General features: G+C 45.0%; 1 protein-coding gene across 2 annotated transcripts in view; it reads left to right on the top strand.

The window, feature by feature from the left end:
* The window catches only part of TMCC1 (transmembrane and coiled-coil domain family 1), a 58102-nt gene extending 40696 nt beyond the window's left edge, over positions 1-17406 (top strand). For both annotated transcript variants that reach the window (XM_054280917.1, XM_054280918.1), the window contains exons 2-4: positions 4592-5526; positions 11954-12089; positions 14400-17406. In XM_054280917.1, coding sequence (XP_054136892.1) covers positions 4592-5526; positions 11954-12089; positions 14400-14714 — 1386 coding nt within the window. In that variant the 3' untranslated portion in view covers positions 14715-17406. The remainder of the gene's footprint in view (positions 1-4591; positions 5527-11953; positions 12090-14399) is intronic.
* The last annotated feature ends 1109 nt before the right edge of the window (positions 17407-18515 follow it).

The raw sequence follows: 18515 nt of genomic DNA on the forward strand, positions 1-18515 counted from the left end.
GTGCAGCAGTATTTAGATCTTCTGTTTATATTTACCTGAGAGATGAATGAACAGAAATATTCTCCCTTACATATGCTGTTGTGCAGGATTTGGAATCACAGAAATACTCAACTAGAAGTAAATAGTGACCCACAGAGTCGCTGGTATCAGACGTGTGGCAATGTTGCAACAGACAGACAGATCCACAAATGCAGGATGTGGAAGTAGTATCTGGGAGATACTCAAAAGCTTTCTGGACATGGTCCTGGACAACTGCTGGCTCTTGGTGGCCCTGCCTGAGGAGGAGGTTGGACCAGGTAAACTCCAGAGGTCCCTTCCAACCCCAACTGATCTGTGATTCAATAACAACCTTTAAAAAGCAAAGCATCAGAAAAACAGACTCTTATTCTAGATCAGGTGTAGGTCATAAAGAGCTTATTGCATCACCAAAGTGGGTGAGGCAGGAGAGTTTGTGACACTTTTTCGTTTCCTTTGAGACCTGCGGTAAGTTGTGCCATATACAATGACTGTGTTGGATCCAGAGGAACAGGACATTGGCTGCTCATGAGACAGTGGGGCTGGTGCCACGTCAACCCATGTGTTTCAAGAGTCATGTGCTGCAGGTGGCATGCAGGGAGGTGACTTGTGATTGTTGATGGCACTTAATCTAATGTGTTATGGGTACCTCATAGTAAGTTGTGAAGTTTAAGTATCTCTTCATTGTACCTGCTGGGGATTCTGTGTGTGCTTATTCAAATGTGCACTTAGGTAATGCAGATCCAATGAAATGGGGCCTGGGGGGGCTTTTACTCTGCAGATGTGGTCGGGCACAAAGAATGGTGGGGTTTTTTCTCCCCTGTGATTTTTATTTCCTCTGAGGCATTGATTAGAGATCTTGCTTACTAACAAACCAACTCCCTTTTAACTGTCATCAGAGATTTTGAGTCTCTGCTCCTGTGCCTGCCTGAGGCTGGCGACCATCTGTCCGCCCCGTGTGGAGGGGTTGGCCAAGTCTCTATGCCCAAGCCTGCACCTGCCATGCACTAATGATGCTGTTGAGTGGTGTTTCCAAACAGGAAGTCTAAAACCTATGACTTTCTATGAGTCTCATAGATTTTCTGTCTGTATGACTGTATTGCCTTCAGCACAGTGGGAAAAGGAAGCCAAACAAATTCTGAATGTTTTCATGGTTAGTTTTAGCTGCCAGTCAGGTGTGCAGTCACTGGGAAGGTGATTAGCCCAGGCACCTCAGGTGCTGTTAGCTTCTTTCCGGGGCTGTGCAGTCTCACTCTGAGCTCCCCTGAATCACTTTGCCCTCCATGTGTTTATTTTAAGTAGCATGACAATTTTCAGTCACACTTGTGAAGCTCCAGGCTTCACGAGGGGAGGGAGGAGGAAGCAGGAGTTGCCCCCTTGCAGCAGGCTTGCTCTGAAAGCTGCTGTTTGCTTAGGCCAGCTGCTCTGAGTGTTTAAACGCAACAATCCATCTTCTTTATGAATGACCGGTATGTGCTTTTACTGAGGAGTTTTAGGAGGGTGAAATACCTTTAAAGGAACTGCTGTATTTAATCTTCAGCAGCACCAAAAGGCAGAATCATGAGGTGCTTTCTGGGCCGTGTGATGCAGAATCGAGACATTGGAAAGCGTGTACAGGAGGGAAAGCCTGAGAGCATTAACAGTTGAGAATTTGGTAAGATCTTGAGAGAGAGAAAGCATAAGGCCCTCACATGATTTCACCTGCTTTGTGGCATAATTCCAAAGCAGTTCTCAGTGTACCTCCTGGTGGGAGGGCACACAGCTCCCCTTAACTGGACTGTCAAATATTATGGAAAATTGTATTGCAAGAGAGATTGGCTATTGAATTCTAACCCCTATTCTTATACAAACATTGATCATTATAGTACTTAATTTACCAGCATCTTTTCAGGACAGATTGACCATCATCTCAAATTAAATAATATGTCAACAGCATTTCCCAGGGACCCAGTTTGTGCTTAGTCTTCCCTTTACAAAGCCTTGTCGATATGGACAAAGTATTTAAATTATCTCAGTTCTGTTCCAGAACTGCACTTATTCAGCCTTTTCCTTTTGAATTGGAAAGAACCCTTTTTGTTATTTCCGAATAATATCCACACAGCTGGTAATTATAAAGCATTATCCCAACTTGGTTTATTCTGTTACTGCTGTTCTAGTTCATTTTCTACCACAGGTGTAAGGAGATAACCTGGGCAGATTTGCTGAAGTCAACTGACTTTAAAAGGTGGGGAAGAGAAAGTTTCTGCCAAATTTTTCTCTCACAAAACTTGTGTCATGAGAGGAAGAGTGTACTATATTGGTGTAATTTATGGTAATTATCCATACACACATACTAATTATACCAAACCTGGAGTAAATTAAGCTGATAGAAACTCTTTACTGCAAAGTAGTGTTGAAGCCCCAGTAGTTCTGTGACACTGATCTGTGCAGATTTCAGCTCAGAGCCTCTGGGCTGCAGAAAAACTGGTGATGAGCTGTTGTTTGGTTCTGAGACACTGGGTCAGTCCCATGCTCGCTCACTCTTACTACTGCCGAGGAGAAAAAAAAATCAATTATGAAAAGAAAAAGAAAAAAAAAGTTATATTAAATTAAATTGTGGAAGTTTTGCATCAAAACTGTGGATCTTTCTGGTTTTCATCGTCTGTCATTAAATACTAAAATGTCCTCAGTCTGGAGGAGGTAGAGATTGTTAAGAATGGATTGAGAAGCCGTTGGTTCATAGGCAGTTAACAGCAATATGATTGTCCTGGTGTGCTGCACAGATGCTCCGTGCTGCTCGTGGGGTGGCGGCTGGTTGGCAGCGCTGCTCTCTGGGCGAGGCACGGCCCGGCTGTGCCGTGGGTGCTGGGTGATGCTCCCAGGCCAAGCATGCCCTGCACAGGCCAAGTCTTCGTGTTTGTCTAGGCCATAGGGAGAAGTCTGATCACTGACAGCCCTGGAAAAATGTTAGTGAAGTTACAAATTCCAAGAAGAGGTGTCTTTACAAATGTGTATTACTTGCAAATGCATGTCCCTACATCTCAGAGACAACATGTGCAGTACTGATATCATGTATAGTGTTGGTCCCACTGATTAATATTAATTCTTAGCACCGATTTTCCATTGATCTCTCCAGAGCTCCAGGGTTTCTACAACTCAACCTTCTTGAGAAAGCAGTTGATATTTCAGGAGTCACAACAGACCAAGAAATTATATTCTATTTATAATAGAAGTTTCCAGCAGCTGAGTTCCTGTAGAAAATGAATCAGTTGCTTCCCCAGGTGTCTGGTTTTCCTCTTGATGGGGCAACAGAGAACCTTAGGGTTATGGGAAGGAGCCCGGGTAACCCCCGGCGCCGGCCAGTGTTGCAGCCTGCGGGGTTTTTTGCATTAAATACGGAATGATGAACCGTGAGAGAGGTTACAGTTAAGTGTAACGGCACTTTTGTTTTGTAAAGCGCGTATTCCCAATCACGGACATGGTTCTGCGACCCGGCAGTAGCGGTGGGTCGGCCGGCAGCTGTGTCAGTGGAACGAGCCGGGGAGCTGCCGGCTGGTCCCGCCGAGCCGCGGGAGCGGAGCGTGCGGGCAGCAATCGCGGCCGCTCCCCAGCTCCTCGCCGGGACGGGGGCCGCGGGATCCAAACCAGGGGTGGAGGCTCCCTGCGGGACGCGGGCGGCTCCGGCGAGGCCTCCGTGCCGCGAGGGGGCGGGCGGGGCCGCGGCGCGGCGGGCGCGCAGCCATGCACGGGCGGCGGGCGGCCGGCGGGAGCCATGCACGGGGAGCGGGCGCTGCTGCCCCGCCGGGACAAGGTACGCGCGGGCCCCGCGGGGCGGCCGCTCCTCCGCCGGAGCACCCACCGCGGGCCGGGCCGGGATGGGGGGCACGCTCGGCTCCAGGGAGCCATGTCCGGGTCGGGAGCCGCCGGTGCGGCCGCACCTGCCTGGTCCTTCGCGGGTTCGCGGCGGGTACTTGGCGGGTGGATTGCGCTGAAACAGCCTATAACCTTTTTTATTATTTTTTTTTCTCCATACGTGGGGTTTGTCTTTTGAAACTCACTTTTTTCCTCCCACTCGGAGACACCTGCTCGCAGGGTTTGCCGCGGCAAGGTGTGCATTAGGGTGCCTCTCAGGCTCCATTTTTCTGACCATAGTAGATCGGTTATAGGTTTCACTGTTGCTGCTGTTCAGAGAGGTGAAGCACTAGGAATGACTGGGGTGTGCTGTACTGTACAGTTAAACCGTGTGACTTCTGCTCTCAGTTACCTTCTTGGTCTCTTCGCTCTCTCTTGAGCCCCTGCCCTTGTACTGATATCTTGGAGCGCTCGGTCTGCCAAACTGAGGTGCCCTGTTGCACGTTTGTGCTTGAGTTTTCAATTGTTTGAGGTGATTAAGTGCAGTCAAGTATGAGAGGTTTTGCTTTTTTTAAACTTTTGCTGGATCTCTGTAAAATATATGAAGCTCTCCTGATTGATACTGTCTCCTGGCCAGCTGAAAAAAGGTACAATTTTTCAGAATTGGTTGGCATAAAGAAGGAAAGCTTTTCTGTTGGTGAAGCTGCTGATTAGCACTCATGTTTCTCTCTGTCTCTGTGCTTAGATCGAGCGATTGGAAGTCAGCAGCTTGGCACAGACCTCCAGTGCCGTGGCCTCCAGCACTGATGGCAGCATCAATGCAGACTCCGTTGATGGGACCCCGGATCCGCAGCGGACAAAAGTGGCCATCACACACCTGCAGCAGAAGATACTGAAGCTGACAGAGCAGATCAAAATCGAGCAAACAGCCCGTGATGACAACGTGGCAGAGTACCTGAAATTGGCCAACAATGCAGACAAGCAGCAGAGTGCCCGCATTAAGCAAGTGTTTGAGAAGAAAAATCAAAAGTCAGCCCAGACCATCTTGCAGCTGCAGAAGAAATTGGAACATTACCATCGAAAGCTGCGAGAGATTGAACAGAATGGGATCCCTCGGCAGCCAAAGGATGTCTTCAGGGATATGCATCAGGGTTTGAAAGACGTTGGAGCAAAAGTCACTGGCTTCAGTGAGGGAGTGGTTGACAGTGTAAAAGGTGGACTTTCCAGTTTCTCCCAGGCCACACATTCAGCAGCAGGAGCTGTGGTTTCCAAACCCCGGGAGATTGCTTCCCTCATAAGGAACAAGTTTGGGAGTGCAGACAATATTGCTAATCTGAAAGACTCCTTAGAAGAAGGCCAGGAAGATGGGACAGGTGGCAAGGCTCTAGGTGTTATTCAGAACTTTCAGTCAAGCCCAAAATATGGCAGTGAAGAGGATTGTTCCAGTGCCACATCAGGCTCGGTGGGAGCCAACAGTACAACAGGAGGCCCTGTGGGAGCTTCCAGCTCCAAAACAAACACTCTGGATATGCAGAGCTCAGGGTTTGATGCAATACTGCATGAGATACAAGAAATTCGAGAGACACAGGCAAGACTGGAAGAATCATTTGAGGACCTTAAGGTTCGCTACCAGAGGGATTACACGTTGATAATGCAGACCCTGCAGGAGGAGCGGTACAGGTATGTGCTGTGGTACTTCGTTTGACATTCCAATGCTGTGATTGCAAAGCACCAGAGGTGTGGATGGTAGTGCTCGGCAGGCTGTTCCCAGCAGCCTGATTCAAGTGGATGGTTCTGAGGTCGTCTCAGGACTATTCCCTCCCAGTTCTGCCTTTTATAAATATTTCTATCTTACTGCTCACCTCCCTCTCTGTACAATAAAGAGATTGTAAGGAAAAAGGTTATTTCAAAATGTTTTCCAGATAGAAAGTGAAGCTGAATAAGGTGTCCCAAAGCCAGGAGTAGTATGTTGATGCAATTACTGGTATCACACAGTGCTTTGCCCTGCAAAAAATCCTGACAATATTTGGATCAAAACAAATGACAGGGAACTAATGTGGACATGACTTGACCCTGCCTTCTCCAACACTCAGATCCATATCTACCAGAGAAAGAAACATTCCAGCTTTCTTCAAGTTCTCTAAAAATACATGATCTTGCCCATGTGCCAAAACTAAGATACCCCTTCCCTTCTTTGCTCAGTCCACAGTGGCAGCACCCAGGGAAATGAAGTTGAATTAAATGTCAGATACTGACAGTGCTCTTGTTGTGATTAGAGGGCACTGGAAGCAGGTGACCTATGTTTCCATGAGTCTTCCCCTCACTGGAAGGGAATGGAAAGGTGGAGCAGTTGCTGCAGGACTGCTGATCCCTGATGAAGTCGCAGGGGAGAGGTGACAGTGGCCTTCAGTAAAGGCGGCCTGGCCGGCTGCCCCCACCTCCCTGCTGAGGAAAGCTGCCCACGGAGAGGGACTGAGGGAATACTTCCCTTTCCTTGCAGGGTAGGAGAGGCTCTCTGCAGACTGCCCTGTGCTGTCCTGCCGAACACCTGATGTCCCCCTCGCGCATGCTGGGAGCAAGGGCTTGACTCCAGGCTCTGACGGGAAGAGTTACTAGCTGCCCTTCTGCAGGCATCCCGGACAGGATTCTTAAGCTTTAAATAACAAACGCAAAGCGCAAGCCCTCCTTCTGATGAAGGACAGTACGCTGTTGTCATGAGGTTCTTTATGGCCTTCATTGCTTTGCCAGGATGTGAAACACAACCTGAAAGGCACAGCAGAGCTGCTGGGGGTGTGTACAGGCTTGCTGAAGTGCCCTGTGCCACTTGCTGCACTGGTTTGTGCAGTGTAACATAGAGTTGCCCTACAGCTCTTTAGACATGCTTATGCCAAATCATTAGAAAAACCTCTGGAAAAGGCTAACCTGCTAGGATCTGGTAGAGACAGCAGGCTCTCAATGTGCTTTGCAGAGCTTGGGCAAACAAAGCCAGACCAACACTACTTTCTAATCCTGCTTTGTAATAATCAGCAGTTTGACTGAAACCGGCAACCAGCACAGCAGCTTTGGTTCCTTGTGCCGCAGTGTCATCAAGTCATCCCAAAGCAATGCAGAGCTGGATGGATCTTCTGCTCCTCAGAGAGGAGAGAGGTGCTGTTGTCTGTTGCTGTGTAGGTTGTTGTTTCACACATACAGCAGCAGCCATTCATGGTGGAACGCTAATGCAAGCACAGCATAGCTGAAGGAGTGGCCTGAAAGTACAATAGCAGACCTTGGGGACTGATGTGTGCTGTCAGCTAAGCGGGCTGCTTACTGCCCAGCACCTCTGAGCAAGGTTCACATAGGTCCCATACTAGCTCACCATGAAGTCATATCTGTTATGTTATGTGCCATTAACCTTTGCAGAGCACTCCCCTGAGGTCAGCCCAGACCCCAAGCACTAACCTGGGCAGCCTGGAGTGAAAAGCAGGGACAATCTGCATTTGGCTTATAAAAGCTTAAGACAGTAATTTAGACCTGTCATTTGGAATGTTAATGCAAATTAATTAAAGGTGTGACCTTTAAAAAGGACCAGTCAAACCACCCTTGTCTGTGTGGGTGACTGCATGATCAGCAAGAGCTCATGGGTTAATCACAGTTAGATGACTACAGGACTCATGTAGATTCTTGTTTTTATAGCTTCTGTATTTTGAACTATCACAATGATAAAAGCCAACATCACCTTAGAAGTGGACGGTGATGTAATGTGTCCAAGGGCAGAGGGTGCTCCTGCCTTGGCAGGGAGGTGTGGTGCCTGTTCCTTCAACTGGAACCTGTCTTGCTCCTCAGCTCTCTTCAGAAAAAAGCTAAAAGAAGGGAAAAGAAGTTGTGATTTAATGCTGGCAGGCTGAGGATTCAGATTAATCATAATTGGTCTTTAAAGTTGTAAATATCTCCTAACTCTGCTCTGTTTATGGGAAGCTTTCAAAAACAAACACAGAGTTGAGTTGGAGCTTAAAAAAAAGTTTTTGGAGAAGTCTTTTTCTTGTCAGGTGACACTGAGTGCTTGCATTGTACCTGGAAGCTGGAATGAACATGCCATGACATTTTCTCACCTGGTCTTAATCCATTTCCTCTTTCTTAAATTGTCTACTGTTATGTAGATTCTGATCTTTTTTCCCGTTTTTGTTTGTGCAGTTTCTGTTTATCAGCCATGGCTTGCCTCATAGGTTTTCCATGACCTCCTTCATCTCCTCCTCCCCTCCCCTCTCCTTGCTTCCCGATCTTGTCTGCCATCCCTGTGGCTACCGGTTTGCTAAGCCCAGTCTCAGAGGCAGGGACTCGCCTGTCCAGCTGCTCCAGTTCTCCCGCCCTGGTGCAGGCCTGGCAGCCCCGTGGCAGGGCCAGGGTGGGCTGTGCTGCCCAGCACGTGTGGCCCTTGAGCACTGCTCTGCTCCGCTGGGGCTGAGCCACTGAGGAAGGAAGGCTCTGACGCTGCTTGGCCATCATTGTTTTCTTCTGCACCCGGAGCAGGCGCCTGAATGGCTTGTTGCTAATCTCATTAGTGGAAGGTGGCAGTTGTTTACTGGTACGAGCAGGGACTTTCTGTGCTATCAAGACTGAAATAAAGTTCCTGCTGAGTATTTTCATCTTGCTTGTCTCTTCAGGAACCTGTTTGCACATGGCAAAACCATAAGCTCACATATTTGGAGTGTGGCCAGTCTAAGGTTTTGGGTTTCTTCCCAAGCCTGACAGCCTTGGAAAGGGCATTTAGGTCTCCCATGCTCCTGTCAGAAGAAAACCTTCAGCCTAAAGGCTAGTCACTGGTGCTTCCATTTGTCTGGGTTCTAATGTAGTCTAATTGCCACAATTCAGTCTGTGCTCATGATGTGTTTTAAAACAGATCAGAGGAGCTAAACCTCTGAGGTCTGGGAGGGTTGGCAAGGCTGTTCTGGAGTGTGGCCAGGCAGTGGAGCAGCATGGTGGTGCTCACCCAGCCAGGACAGCACCAAAACATCCCTGCAGAGCTGTCTGTCCTCCTTGCAGGGAGGCTCGGAGCTGGAAGTACAGGGATATGTGTGGGTGTCACGAGCAGCTTGTGCTCCCTGTTGGGAGCAAGCTCTGTCCTTCATCTGTCCTGCCAGATCAAAGACTTGGAGCATACTAGAAATAACTTCTGGTTTTACCTGTTTACTCCACTATTGGAAGCACTGTGGTCAGTAGCATAAAGATGTATTTAGTGAAAAATAAAGATTACATGAAGGTTTGTATGGCATAGCTATAAAAAGGAAAGGATCCATCTTGAGAGGCATTTGAAGACAGGTACTAAACTTCATTCACAGTCTAATGCAGACGTCTTTGTAGCATTACTTTGATCAGAGTTTCTTTACTCACCACAGCACTGAGTGCAGATCAAAGCCTTTTTTTATCACATCCCTCCCTTCCATATGCTGTGCTAGCTGTGCCTTTTGCAACTATTACTTTAAAATGCCTTAAAGCTGTTTTTAAAAAATGAGATGGTCATAATTGTGTTTCCGAGTCTTTTTCAGACCACTTTCTCAACTCCCACGCAGTGAGCCTCAGAAACATGTGGAAATACAACACGGCTGTTTGAAATGAAGTGTTCCCATATCCCACACTTGAACCAAGCACCCCAGCTATTTACTGTGTCCGTAGGAACAGGTCTGATGATCTCTGTGATACTTGTGACAGGCAGCATTGGTCTGCTGCACAGAGATGTTTCTGGGCTGGACCTTATTCTTTTAAGGATAAATTTCACATTTTAAATAGTAACAAAATAGTCCTTGAGGCATTTTCCATACATGAAGAGAAGTGGGATTTGATTATTCAGGGCACTGCTATATTCACAGACAAGTTTAGTTTGTTCAGTAGACCCTGGCACTGATGAATTAGAGGCATGTATTTCATCTTAACCCTCTTGACAGGTAGCCTATCCCTTTTACTTGTGTAATACTCCCACTTAAATGCAAATCAGCTTTCAATAGGGAAACCCTGGTTCTGGGCCCCGTAAGTGCTTTGTAAATTTGAACACCAGTAGAAAGCCACTGAAGAAAATTTTCTAAATTGTAGATATTGGGACAAGAAGTGAAAAGAAGCTGAATGGAGGATGTGTCATTTAAAAAATAAGTCAGGGTAGGTTAGTGGGGGCAGGGGTGTGGTTTTTTTTAAATAACCCAGTTCTAGCAGTTGCCTGACACCTTGAGTTCTGGAAATGCAGGTGATTCTTGGATGCAAACTGCAGCAGTTCTGGTGTTGAGCAGGGAGTGAAGTGTGGATTGGGAATGAGCTGGTTGTTCTGCAGTCTTCAGGGCAGGAAGACTGGAGCCAACCCTTCTGCTAATCGTGTTCTGTTTAAACTCTTAACTATACAGATTAGCAGGGTTTCCTTATGTTTCCTGTAGATTGAGGTAGTTTTGAAGTTATTAAAATACAATTGTTTCCTGTTAGAGAACAGGATTTAAGCTGTTTGGCACCAGCTGCTTTATGAAAGGTGTTATGTGAGAGGAGGTTAAAAAATACAATCATGCTATTTTCGGAAATGCTTAAGTTTCTTTTTGTGTAAAAGACACACTGCTGAATTTTGTAATATAGTAACAAACTGAATATGTTTCAAGTAATTGATGCTGCCTTTTGGGCTTGGAGTGGGTTTAGTTGTGATTTTTTGGTTGTTGGCAAGTTTTGTTGTCAGTTTTAAGTCGTGTGGGAACAAAGGGCAATATTAATTATCTGGGCTCCTTCTTTGTTAGCCAGTCTTCATATGGCCATTCCCCTGTCAGTCCTGGGAAACCAGTTCTGGTGTATCCCGGCACAGTTGCAGAGCTCTTCTGGCACCTTTCTGGGCTCAGCCTTGTCAGCCGGCAGTTGTCTTGGTTTCACTGCAGGTTGACCACATGCATTTTACTGCTGCAAATTATCATGCTGTCAGAAATGCTGTGTCTGACTCCTTAGTTTAAAGTAATATTGCATTAGGAACATAAACAAAAATTCTTTTCATACTTGTCTATTAAAAACAAAACACTAAGACTGTTTTTAAAGGCTGGCTTTTGACTACAGATTCTAAAACCCAAAAAAAAGTCTTGAAAAAAACGAGAAGCAGGATTTGTGTCTTAGTTTCAGAACTTGCAATTAAATTCTTCATTCTAGATAAATATTTCTTACTCATCTTGTGGGAGTTTTTTGTAGGAATTAAATTCAGTGGAGTCAAAAGAAAACCAAAATTTAAACAAGGAATTATCTCTGTGGTTATATCCTTAGAAATGTCTTGGTTATTAGTATCAAGATTCAGATGATAAGGATTGTGTGGTAAACTTCATTCATGGACTTTTTCCATCTGCTACAATGAGTAGATGGTAGAAAAGGCCCAATGGCCACCACATCTGTGTCCATACCTTTGTTACCATCAGAGCTACCATTTCAGTTAATTTATAACTCTCTTAGGGAGAAGCAAAACTTTATCTCTCTGAGTTGTTATAACTCAATTTGTTTAAGCAACCCTCTTCCTCAGGACTGCTCCTGGTTCATTCACCAGGAGCAAACTGAAAAATAAGCCTGCGGGTTAGTGATTCATGTGTCCTTCTTACAAATAATGTGATGGTATTTGCTTGTTAAGTTGCATCATTCGTGGGAGATAAAGGAAAAGCAAATCAAAGATCCATGTGACCTCATGCAGAGATCAGACAGTAACACCGTGTTCTCTGAGGCATCAGTCGCATGTCATTTCCGTGTCATTTTTATGCCCATTACTGTTCCAAGTGTAGATAAAAATGCTTAGGAGTTTATGGTATTATAGAAGGGAACTGTTTGGTTTACACAGAAGTTTGGTGAATACCTCATTCTATTCTTATTCTGTCCTCGATTTCTTGCATCACTTAACAGTTACCATGCAATTGTGTGTTTTCTGCAGATTAGGAACAATATCACAGAGTTTACCTGGTAGAAAGAAGGAATTCCCAGCAAGAGGGCATTAGTGCTAGAATGTGCTGTGTGCTGACTGAGGCAGCCATGCTGGTTTCAGGACACAAGCCATGGTGTTCATTGCTTGTTTGTCACTGGTGTCATTTTGCCATCCTCTTCTCATTAAAGCCATTGTACCATGTGTTGTCATTTCTAGATGTGAAAGACTTGAAGAGCAGTTAAATGACCTGACTGAGCTCCACCAGAACGAGATTCTCAATTTAAAACAGGAGCTGGCCAGCATGGAGGAAAAGATTGCCTATCAGTCTTACGAGCGAGCCCGGGACATCCAGGTGGGTGATAGAAGCAACGACCCAAGTCCTGCCCTTTGCCTGCTCTTTCAGGAACTCATTCACTTTTGAAGTATGCCTGCACTTCAGTATTTGATTTTGATCCTTGTAGCTTTATTGCTAAACTACTGCATTCCAAAAGATCCTTTTTCCGTTTCTGACCTCTGGGTATCTCTCCAGGTAACATCCTCTGTAAAGCAGGGCTGTGTCCCACACAAAGGGAACCTGCTGCTCAGCTGGAGCAGAGCAGGAGACAGAGCCCACTTTTTCTGCAGGTTTTTGTATTAGACACTCAATGGGCCGTGACCCAAACACTTTTTTGCAGTCACGTTCCCAGTACACGGCCCTGGGGTGTGGTTGTGTCACTGATTTTACAGCAATGGTCACATACCTCTAAGGAAAAATGGCTTTGTGTGTGCACTGCATTGAGTCAGGAAACAGTTCATTCTGTTGGCTTTGAAGAAATAAGGAGGTGTTTCTAAAAGAAAAGCTTCTTTTAGTATGTAGAAAAGGTTGTGAAACGAGATCTTGAAGTTGGAGGCCCTTCTACAAAGCAAAGCAGCTGCTGACCCTTACAGAAAAAGGCCTGTTCAGAAACAAGTCTCTTGACTATTATAAGTACTTGCTGTGGTAGTTTTAATAGATATCTCAGTTCTGATTGCTCATGGGAAATATTTGTAGTGTGAGCAGAGAGTTGTTGGTTAAGAGTTCTCCCTTTTTCTTGCCGAGGTACTTCAGCCAGGTAATTTCCTCTGAAGACCAAGCAGGCTATGCTGTTCATACACCAGCTGTAACTGATTATCAAACGTTCTTCCTGGTCACTGCTGTTCCGGACAGCTGAGCAATTCTGCCCTGTGCTTTCAGGGGTCTTAACCAAGGAGAGGCATTCGTGTTTCATTGACCCCCACAAACATGATGCAGTGAGAAATGTAACAGGTGACAATGACCTTTAAGTTAAATTTAATCAGTGTCTGTGGACAGTGGTACAATGGCCCCTGGCAGTGTAAACAGGAGGCTGTCCCTTGGAGGAGTGTTAGAACAGTCGGGTTTTGTTCTCCTCTCTAAATTCAGATGGCAGGAAGATTGAGTTGAAGTGGGATTTCTCAACAGTTTTTTTTTAATCTTCATCGTACGATTCAGTACTTTTAGTGTAATCTTAAAAGTTGGGACAGCCTATTTTTCAGCACTGCTGGGGAAGAGGGAAGTGTTTTGTTGTATAAAAAACTATTTAGGAACATGGGCTACTGTTGCAGAGGAACAGTCCTGGTTCCTTTTTTGGTGATCAGTCTGGGAAGGACTGCTGCAGACGGCCTATGTGTCCGGAAATTCAGGTGACTCTTGAGGGAAGATTGGTAGAAATACTGTAACTTGGTATTTTCAAGAGCAGAAGTCTCTCTTGGTGTTAATTGCCTGAAAACCTCTCTCCTTCTCCCTAGCCCCCTGCATTGCATGTCACCGGTATTTTAGTGCAGGTTGGGTTGGTCCAGTTGGGGTTCAGCCCGGTGAAAAGGTCTGACAAATCCCGCTTGAGTCAGTGGGGCTTTAAAGAGGTGGATTTGTGCAGGGTAGTCTTCTCCTTCCACCTCCTTTCATTTTGCCTCTTCCTGTAGGCAGTTCCATAAATCTCATGCTTCTTACCCTTGTAGATGTCTTTCCCCAGCCCTCACAGTCAGCTGGAGCTATGCCAGTGCCACAGCTTGCTGCAGTCTGGAGAAGATATCCTTCCTGCAATGGCAGCTGTGCAGTCCCAGCCCTAGTGCCCCTCAGACCTTTCTCTGAGCTCACAGCTCATTAAGCAAGCAGAACACAGCTGAGCCTTTGGTAATTATTTTTGTTGATGTAGTTTCTGCAAGGTTGCCTAGTTTCTGCAAAGGGGTCAGATAAACACAAGTGACTCCAAGGAAGGTGATGGAAGTTGAGGTTCTGGGAATGCACATCCCAGAAGAAGATTAATTTTTCTGGCTAGGCACAGCACTTCTGTCCTCTGAGTGGCCTCTTGCTGAAAAAGCTGAAGTGACCAGGTGGCTGGGTAGCCCCCTTCTGGCAGAAGCTGTGGGTTTTCCTGGCCTAGCATCTCCATGTCAAGCTTTCTGGGTGTGGATGAGGCACCTGGGGTATTGCAGGCTGCAGTGCCCAGTCAGCAAGGGGCTTCTCACCTCAGATATGGGAAATGGCACTGCTTCCTCTGCTCCCACAGCAGGGCGGGAGCTCAGTGCATGAGCAGTGTGAGGTGAGGGGATGCTCCTGGCTTGGCCTGGTTGGTGAGGTAACAGATGTGAACTTGAGTAACCCAGTACGTGCTCTTGCCCGCAGGAGGCGCTGGAAGCGTGCCAGACGCGCATCTCCAAGATGGAGCTGCAGCAGCAGCAGCAGCAGGTGGTGCAGTTGGAGGGACTGGAGAACGCCACAGCCAGGAACCTGCTGGGGAAGTTCATCAACATCTTGCTGGCTGTCATGGCTGTCCTCCTCGTCTTTGTCTCCACTGTGGCCAACTGCGTTGTGCCCCTGATGAAGACTCGCAATAGGACGTTCAGCACTTTATTTATAGTGGTTTTCATTGCCTTTTTGTGGAAGCACTGGGATGCCATCACCGGCTACTTGGAACGATTCTTGTCTCCCCCCAGATGATGGTGGCAGGAATGGGCTGCGCCGCTCGCTCCTGGTGCTCTTGGTGAGCAAGTGTGGCAAAGATTAGTCAGCGACTACTCTGCTGAAGTTTTAAAGTGTCCGAGTGAATTTGTTTACATTTAGAATAACGTTTTTTCTCTGCAAGATGCATTGCAATAGTATTTTTTAGATTTTACTCAAGAACTCTTTTCGTGAGAATCCTGGATAATTTTTATGTAGCATGGTTCTCTTTGGATGCAAATCTTAAGATTCTTTAAAGTGTACAAAAGAAATGAATAAAATACAGAAATTTGGAGCATACCAATGGGCAGTTTAAATTGTGGCTTGAACTACTGTACTAAACCTGTCAGGAAGAAGAGAACGTGGTTAGCTTAAGACGAGCAAAGCTCAATCTAGTGCACAGCCTTGAATGATGGTACCACAGCAAACCTGTAACACTAAACTTTTACTGTGAAGTCTGCTCACATTCCATGTCCGAGTGTATGCATTGAGTGGTTTCTTTCCTTAACAAGAGAAAAACAACAACGTGTGGATCCCTCTCCCAGCTCAGCATCTGGGTTCGCCGTTTGTGTTAACCTGACTTCAGTAACTTTCTGTAAGGCTGGCTAACTTGGCTGAGTATATGGAGTGGAAGCCTCATGCCATATACAGTAACTGCACAGTCGTGCTACACTATTTTGAAGTAGTCCTTGAAATACATATACTCTTTAAGCAGAAGCCCTTGGTCGCACTTTTAAGGTTTTTTTTTAATATATGTATATTCACAGATTTAAAAAAAATCCGAACAACATACTTGAAGAGTGTAATACTCAAACTCTCAGTGCTTCCTTATTGTTTCTAATAGGATTTTTTATTATAATTATTATTATTATTATTGGGGTTTTTTTTGAAGGGGTTGGGAGGGTCATTACTTTTTTTCTTTGAAATAAAGAAGTGATGTTTTTAAATGAAGAAATGCGTGAATAATTGTGAGCCGTCTTGTCCTGAAGCAGTTCTGAGAAGGGCAGAGAGTAGTTCCTAGTGTCAGGCTGTCAAATGCAGCACTGTCCATATGCCATTTGTCTGTCCTCCTGAGCTTAAAGATGCAGCATCATGGAAAACATCTGTTTTTTCCATACCTTTTTGTCATGCAGGGCTTTTTTTCCTTTTTCCACATGTGAAGGATGCTATGTTTGTATTTTTTGTTTGCGTGTCATCTCTCATTCCTGGCCTCAGGATAAGAGCAAGGAATTTCTGTTCATCTCTTCCTAGGGAAAAGACAAGTTCTTTTGAGGAAAGAAGTACTGACTCAACAGTTCACTTAACAGAATGGTTATCACAAAAATAGTTCTAATTAAAAAAAAAAAAACCTGAAAAGTGAAACCAAAGTTTTCGTCCTGTCAGGCTCTGGTAAGATTATTTACGTGTCTGTATCTGTAGTGTGCCATCCTCTTTTTCAGCCACAAGGGACAGCACTTGGTGCAGACACCTGTGTGTGCAAATCTCAAAAGGGAATGCCAGCTTCAAATGCAGCCCCAAGTCTTCACAATGTGCCATTACTGGTGACCTGTTGGTACAGGTAGGCAGCCCTCAAGTCCAAGGAATCTGTGTTCATTCTGTGCTGATTTTTAACTGTTGTCCTTTTCACCATAACAGTGCCAAGATTCATCTTTTGTCTTCATGAAATCTAAAAAAAAAACCTCCAGGATTCTGTCAAAACCATTTATGGTGTTTAGTTAGATCTTACTGTTTTCCTTCATTCCAGGATCAACTTCCCTCTAGGAATCAAATGTTGCCCAAGTGACCTAAACCAGTTGAAATCATACGTGGGCATGTATGAGACATGTACAACATACATATACACACATACATAGGCATTGTGCTATGGTACAGATTCTGGGTTCTGAGAAATTCCCTCAAACAAGGTTAATACCTTGAGCGTTTTCTGATTTCCAGCAAAGGCAAGGCCTCCACTGTCCATCTTTCTTCCTCCAAGGGTTCTTTTTTTCTGTAGTCACAGGAAATTCAGGTGCCCTTCCCCCAGGGATCCCAGTACACCTCTCTGTCACCATGTGCACTAATCTGCTCCTGTCCTAATTAAAACAAAGATTGACATTTACAGCTGACTCAAGCCCAAACTGCTTGTGCTTTCTGCAGTGCCACAGCCAGAGCAGAGGTGTGTGGCCATTCCCTCCCTTGCTGCTGGCTCCGGTGAGGCTCTTCTCTAGTGACTCACATTTCTTGGCTAACTATCATCTTGCCATTTTCCAGGTTTTTTCAGAAACAAATGTGTGAATAACAGTAAGAACTGATTTGGCACATAACTGAAATACTTCGTTGCCTTTTTTTTCCTGAAAACTGGCCTTTGTACCTCTTTTTCTCAGTCTTGTACATACTACAATTGCTTAAGATAGGTTTTCATGTGGTCAAATCAGGAAGGAGTTAAACACCAGTGGCTCTGGACATTTAGTGTCGGTAGTATTTAAGGAAGTGTTGTCCCTCTTCTTTATATCCTAATTTCATTTCTTTTCTCAACTCTGTCATATTCAGTATCATTTGCTAGCTTGCCAGAAGGTGCAGGCTTAATAGAAACTGACATCTCAGAACTCTTTGGTGAAGGCCATATACATATGGGTCTGGACAAAGTGTCTGTCTCTCTCTCTCAACAGTTTCTTCCATTCCAGAAAGTTGTCTGCAGTAACGTCATGTATGATGCTGCTAACGTCATGTATGATGCTGCATCCACTTCTCATATCCTAACACAACTGCCATGTGTTTTGCCTTTTGCACTAGCAGAATATTTTGGGGTTTTCCTCCCTCTTCAATTTGAAAGCCTGTGATGATTTCTGATAGCTTAATGATGATGTTGTTGGAAATGTGATTCTAGCTTTAAAGCTCCCTTTCCTTGTACATGGTTGTGTTTGCTTTCCTGATGGAGTGTTTCTGGGTGACGCGTAGAGAACAGTTTCTGCTGTGGATGTGAATGCGTGCGTGTGTGAGTACCTTTAATAGCCTCCTTTGTAGATAAAAACTTTTTAGTGACCATCTCTGAGTGGCAGAATGTTTCCCAAAACATTTCATATTCGGAGTTGAAGTGATTCAGAAATTGCTTAGATATGTTTAGCACATACTGCCTCAGCACATAAAAAGGGAAAAATATAATGGACTGTGTAAGTTCCAGGAGCAGCACCTCCTCATTAACATTTGAGAGTTCAAGTGAAGTTCATGTTTCCCCTATTTCCTTCAATATAAAGAAGAAAGAAAATCTTGATGCAAAAAAAAAAAAAATTTAAAGCTTTTAGAAAGTTCTTTTTTTCTCTCAGCCTCATTAGTTTATTTCAAGGGTATTCAGCATGCTCCCAGCAGTTACTCTATTGGTTTATTCCAATCCCATGTGTGCTTAGGTGGGATCAGGTGAACTGCTGACTTACATGCGTGTTGCAGGAAAGCACTGTCTGTCAGCTTTGAAAATATGCATTTTTAAAATTAAAAAAAGAAAAGGCATTATAACAAAAGAAGCCAAGCTACAAAGGGTTCAAGATTGAGTAGTTTTGCCAGTTTTAAAATGAATTCTGGAAGTGGCTAAAGAGTTACCCTGTGTGTCTGTGTTGTGTATGCCAGGTGGTATAGTCGTAGGCAATTGACTTAGCTGTAAGTGTGTTTTAAAAGTGTAAAAAAAAACCAGAAAAACTCACTTGCACGGGTTGAAAAGTACAGAAATGACACTTGTGAACGTAACACTGTAGTTTATAGATCTTAAGCTGCTAATTGTTGAGAGAGATTTACATTTGTCTTGTCTGATTGTCGCAGATTTATCTGTGG

Source organism: Melozone crissalis, unplaced genomic scaffold (genome assembly GCF_028551555.1).
Source record: "Melozone crissalis strain CALT ecotype California unplaced genomic scaffold, PUWL_Pcris_2 ptg000029l_1, whole genome shotgun sequence".
Taxonomy (NCBI): Eukaryota; Metazoa; Chordata; class Aves; order Passeriformes; family Passerellidae; genus Melozone; species Melozone crissalis.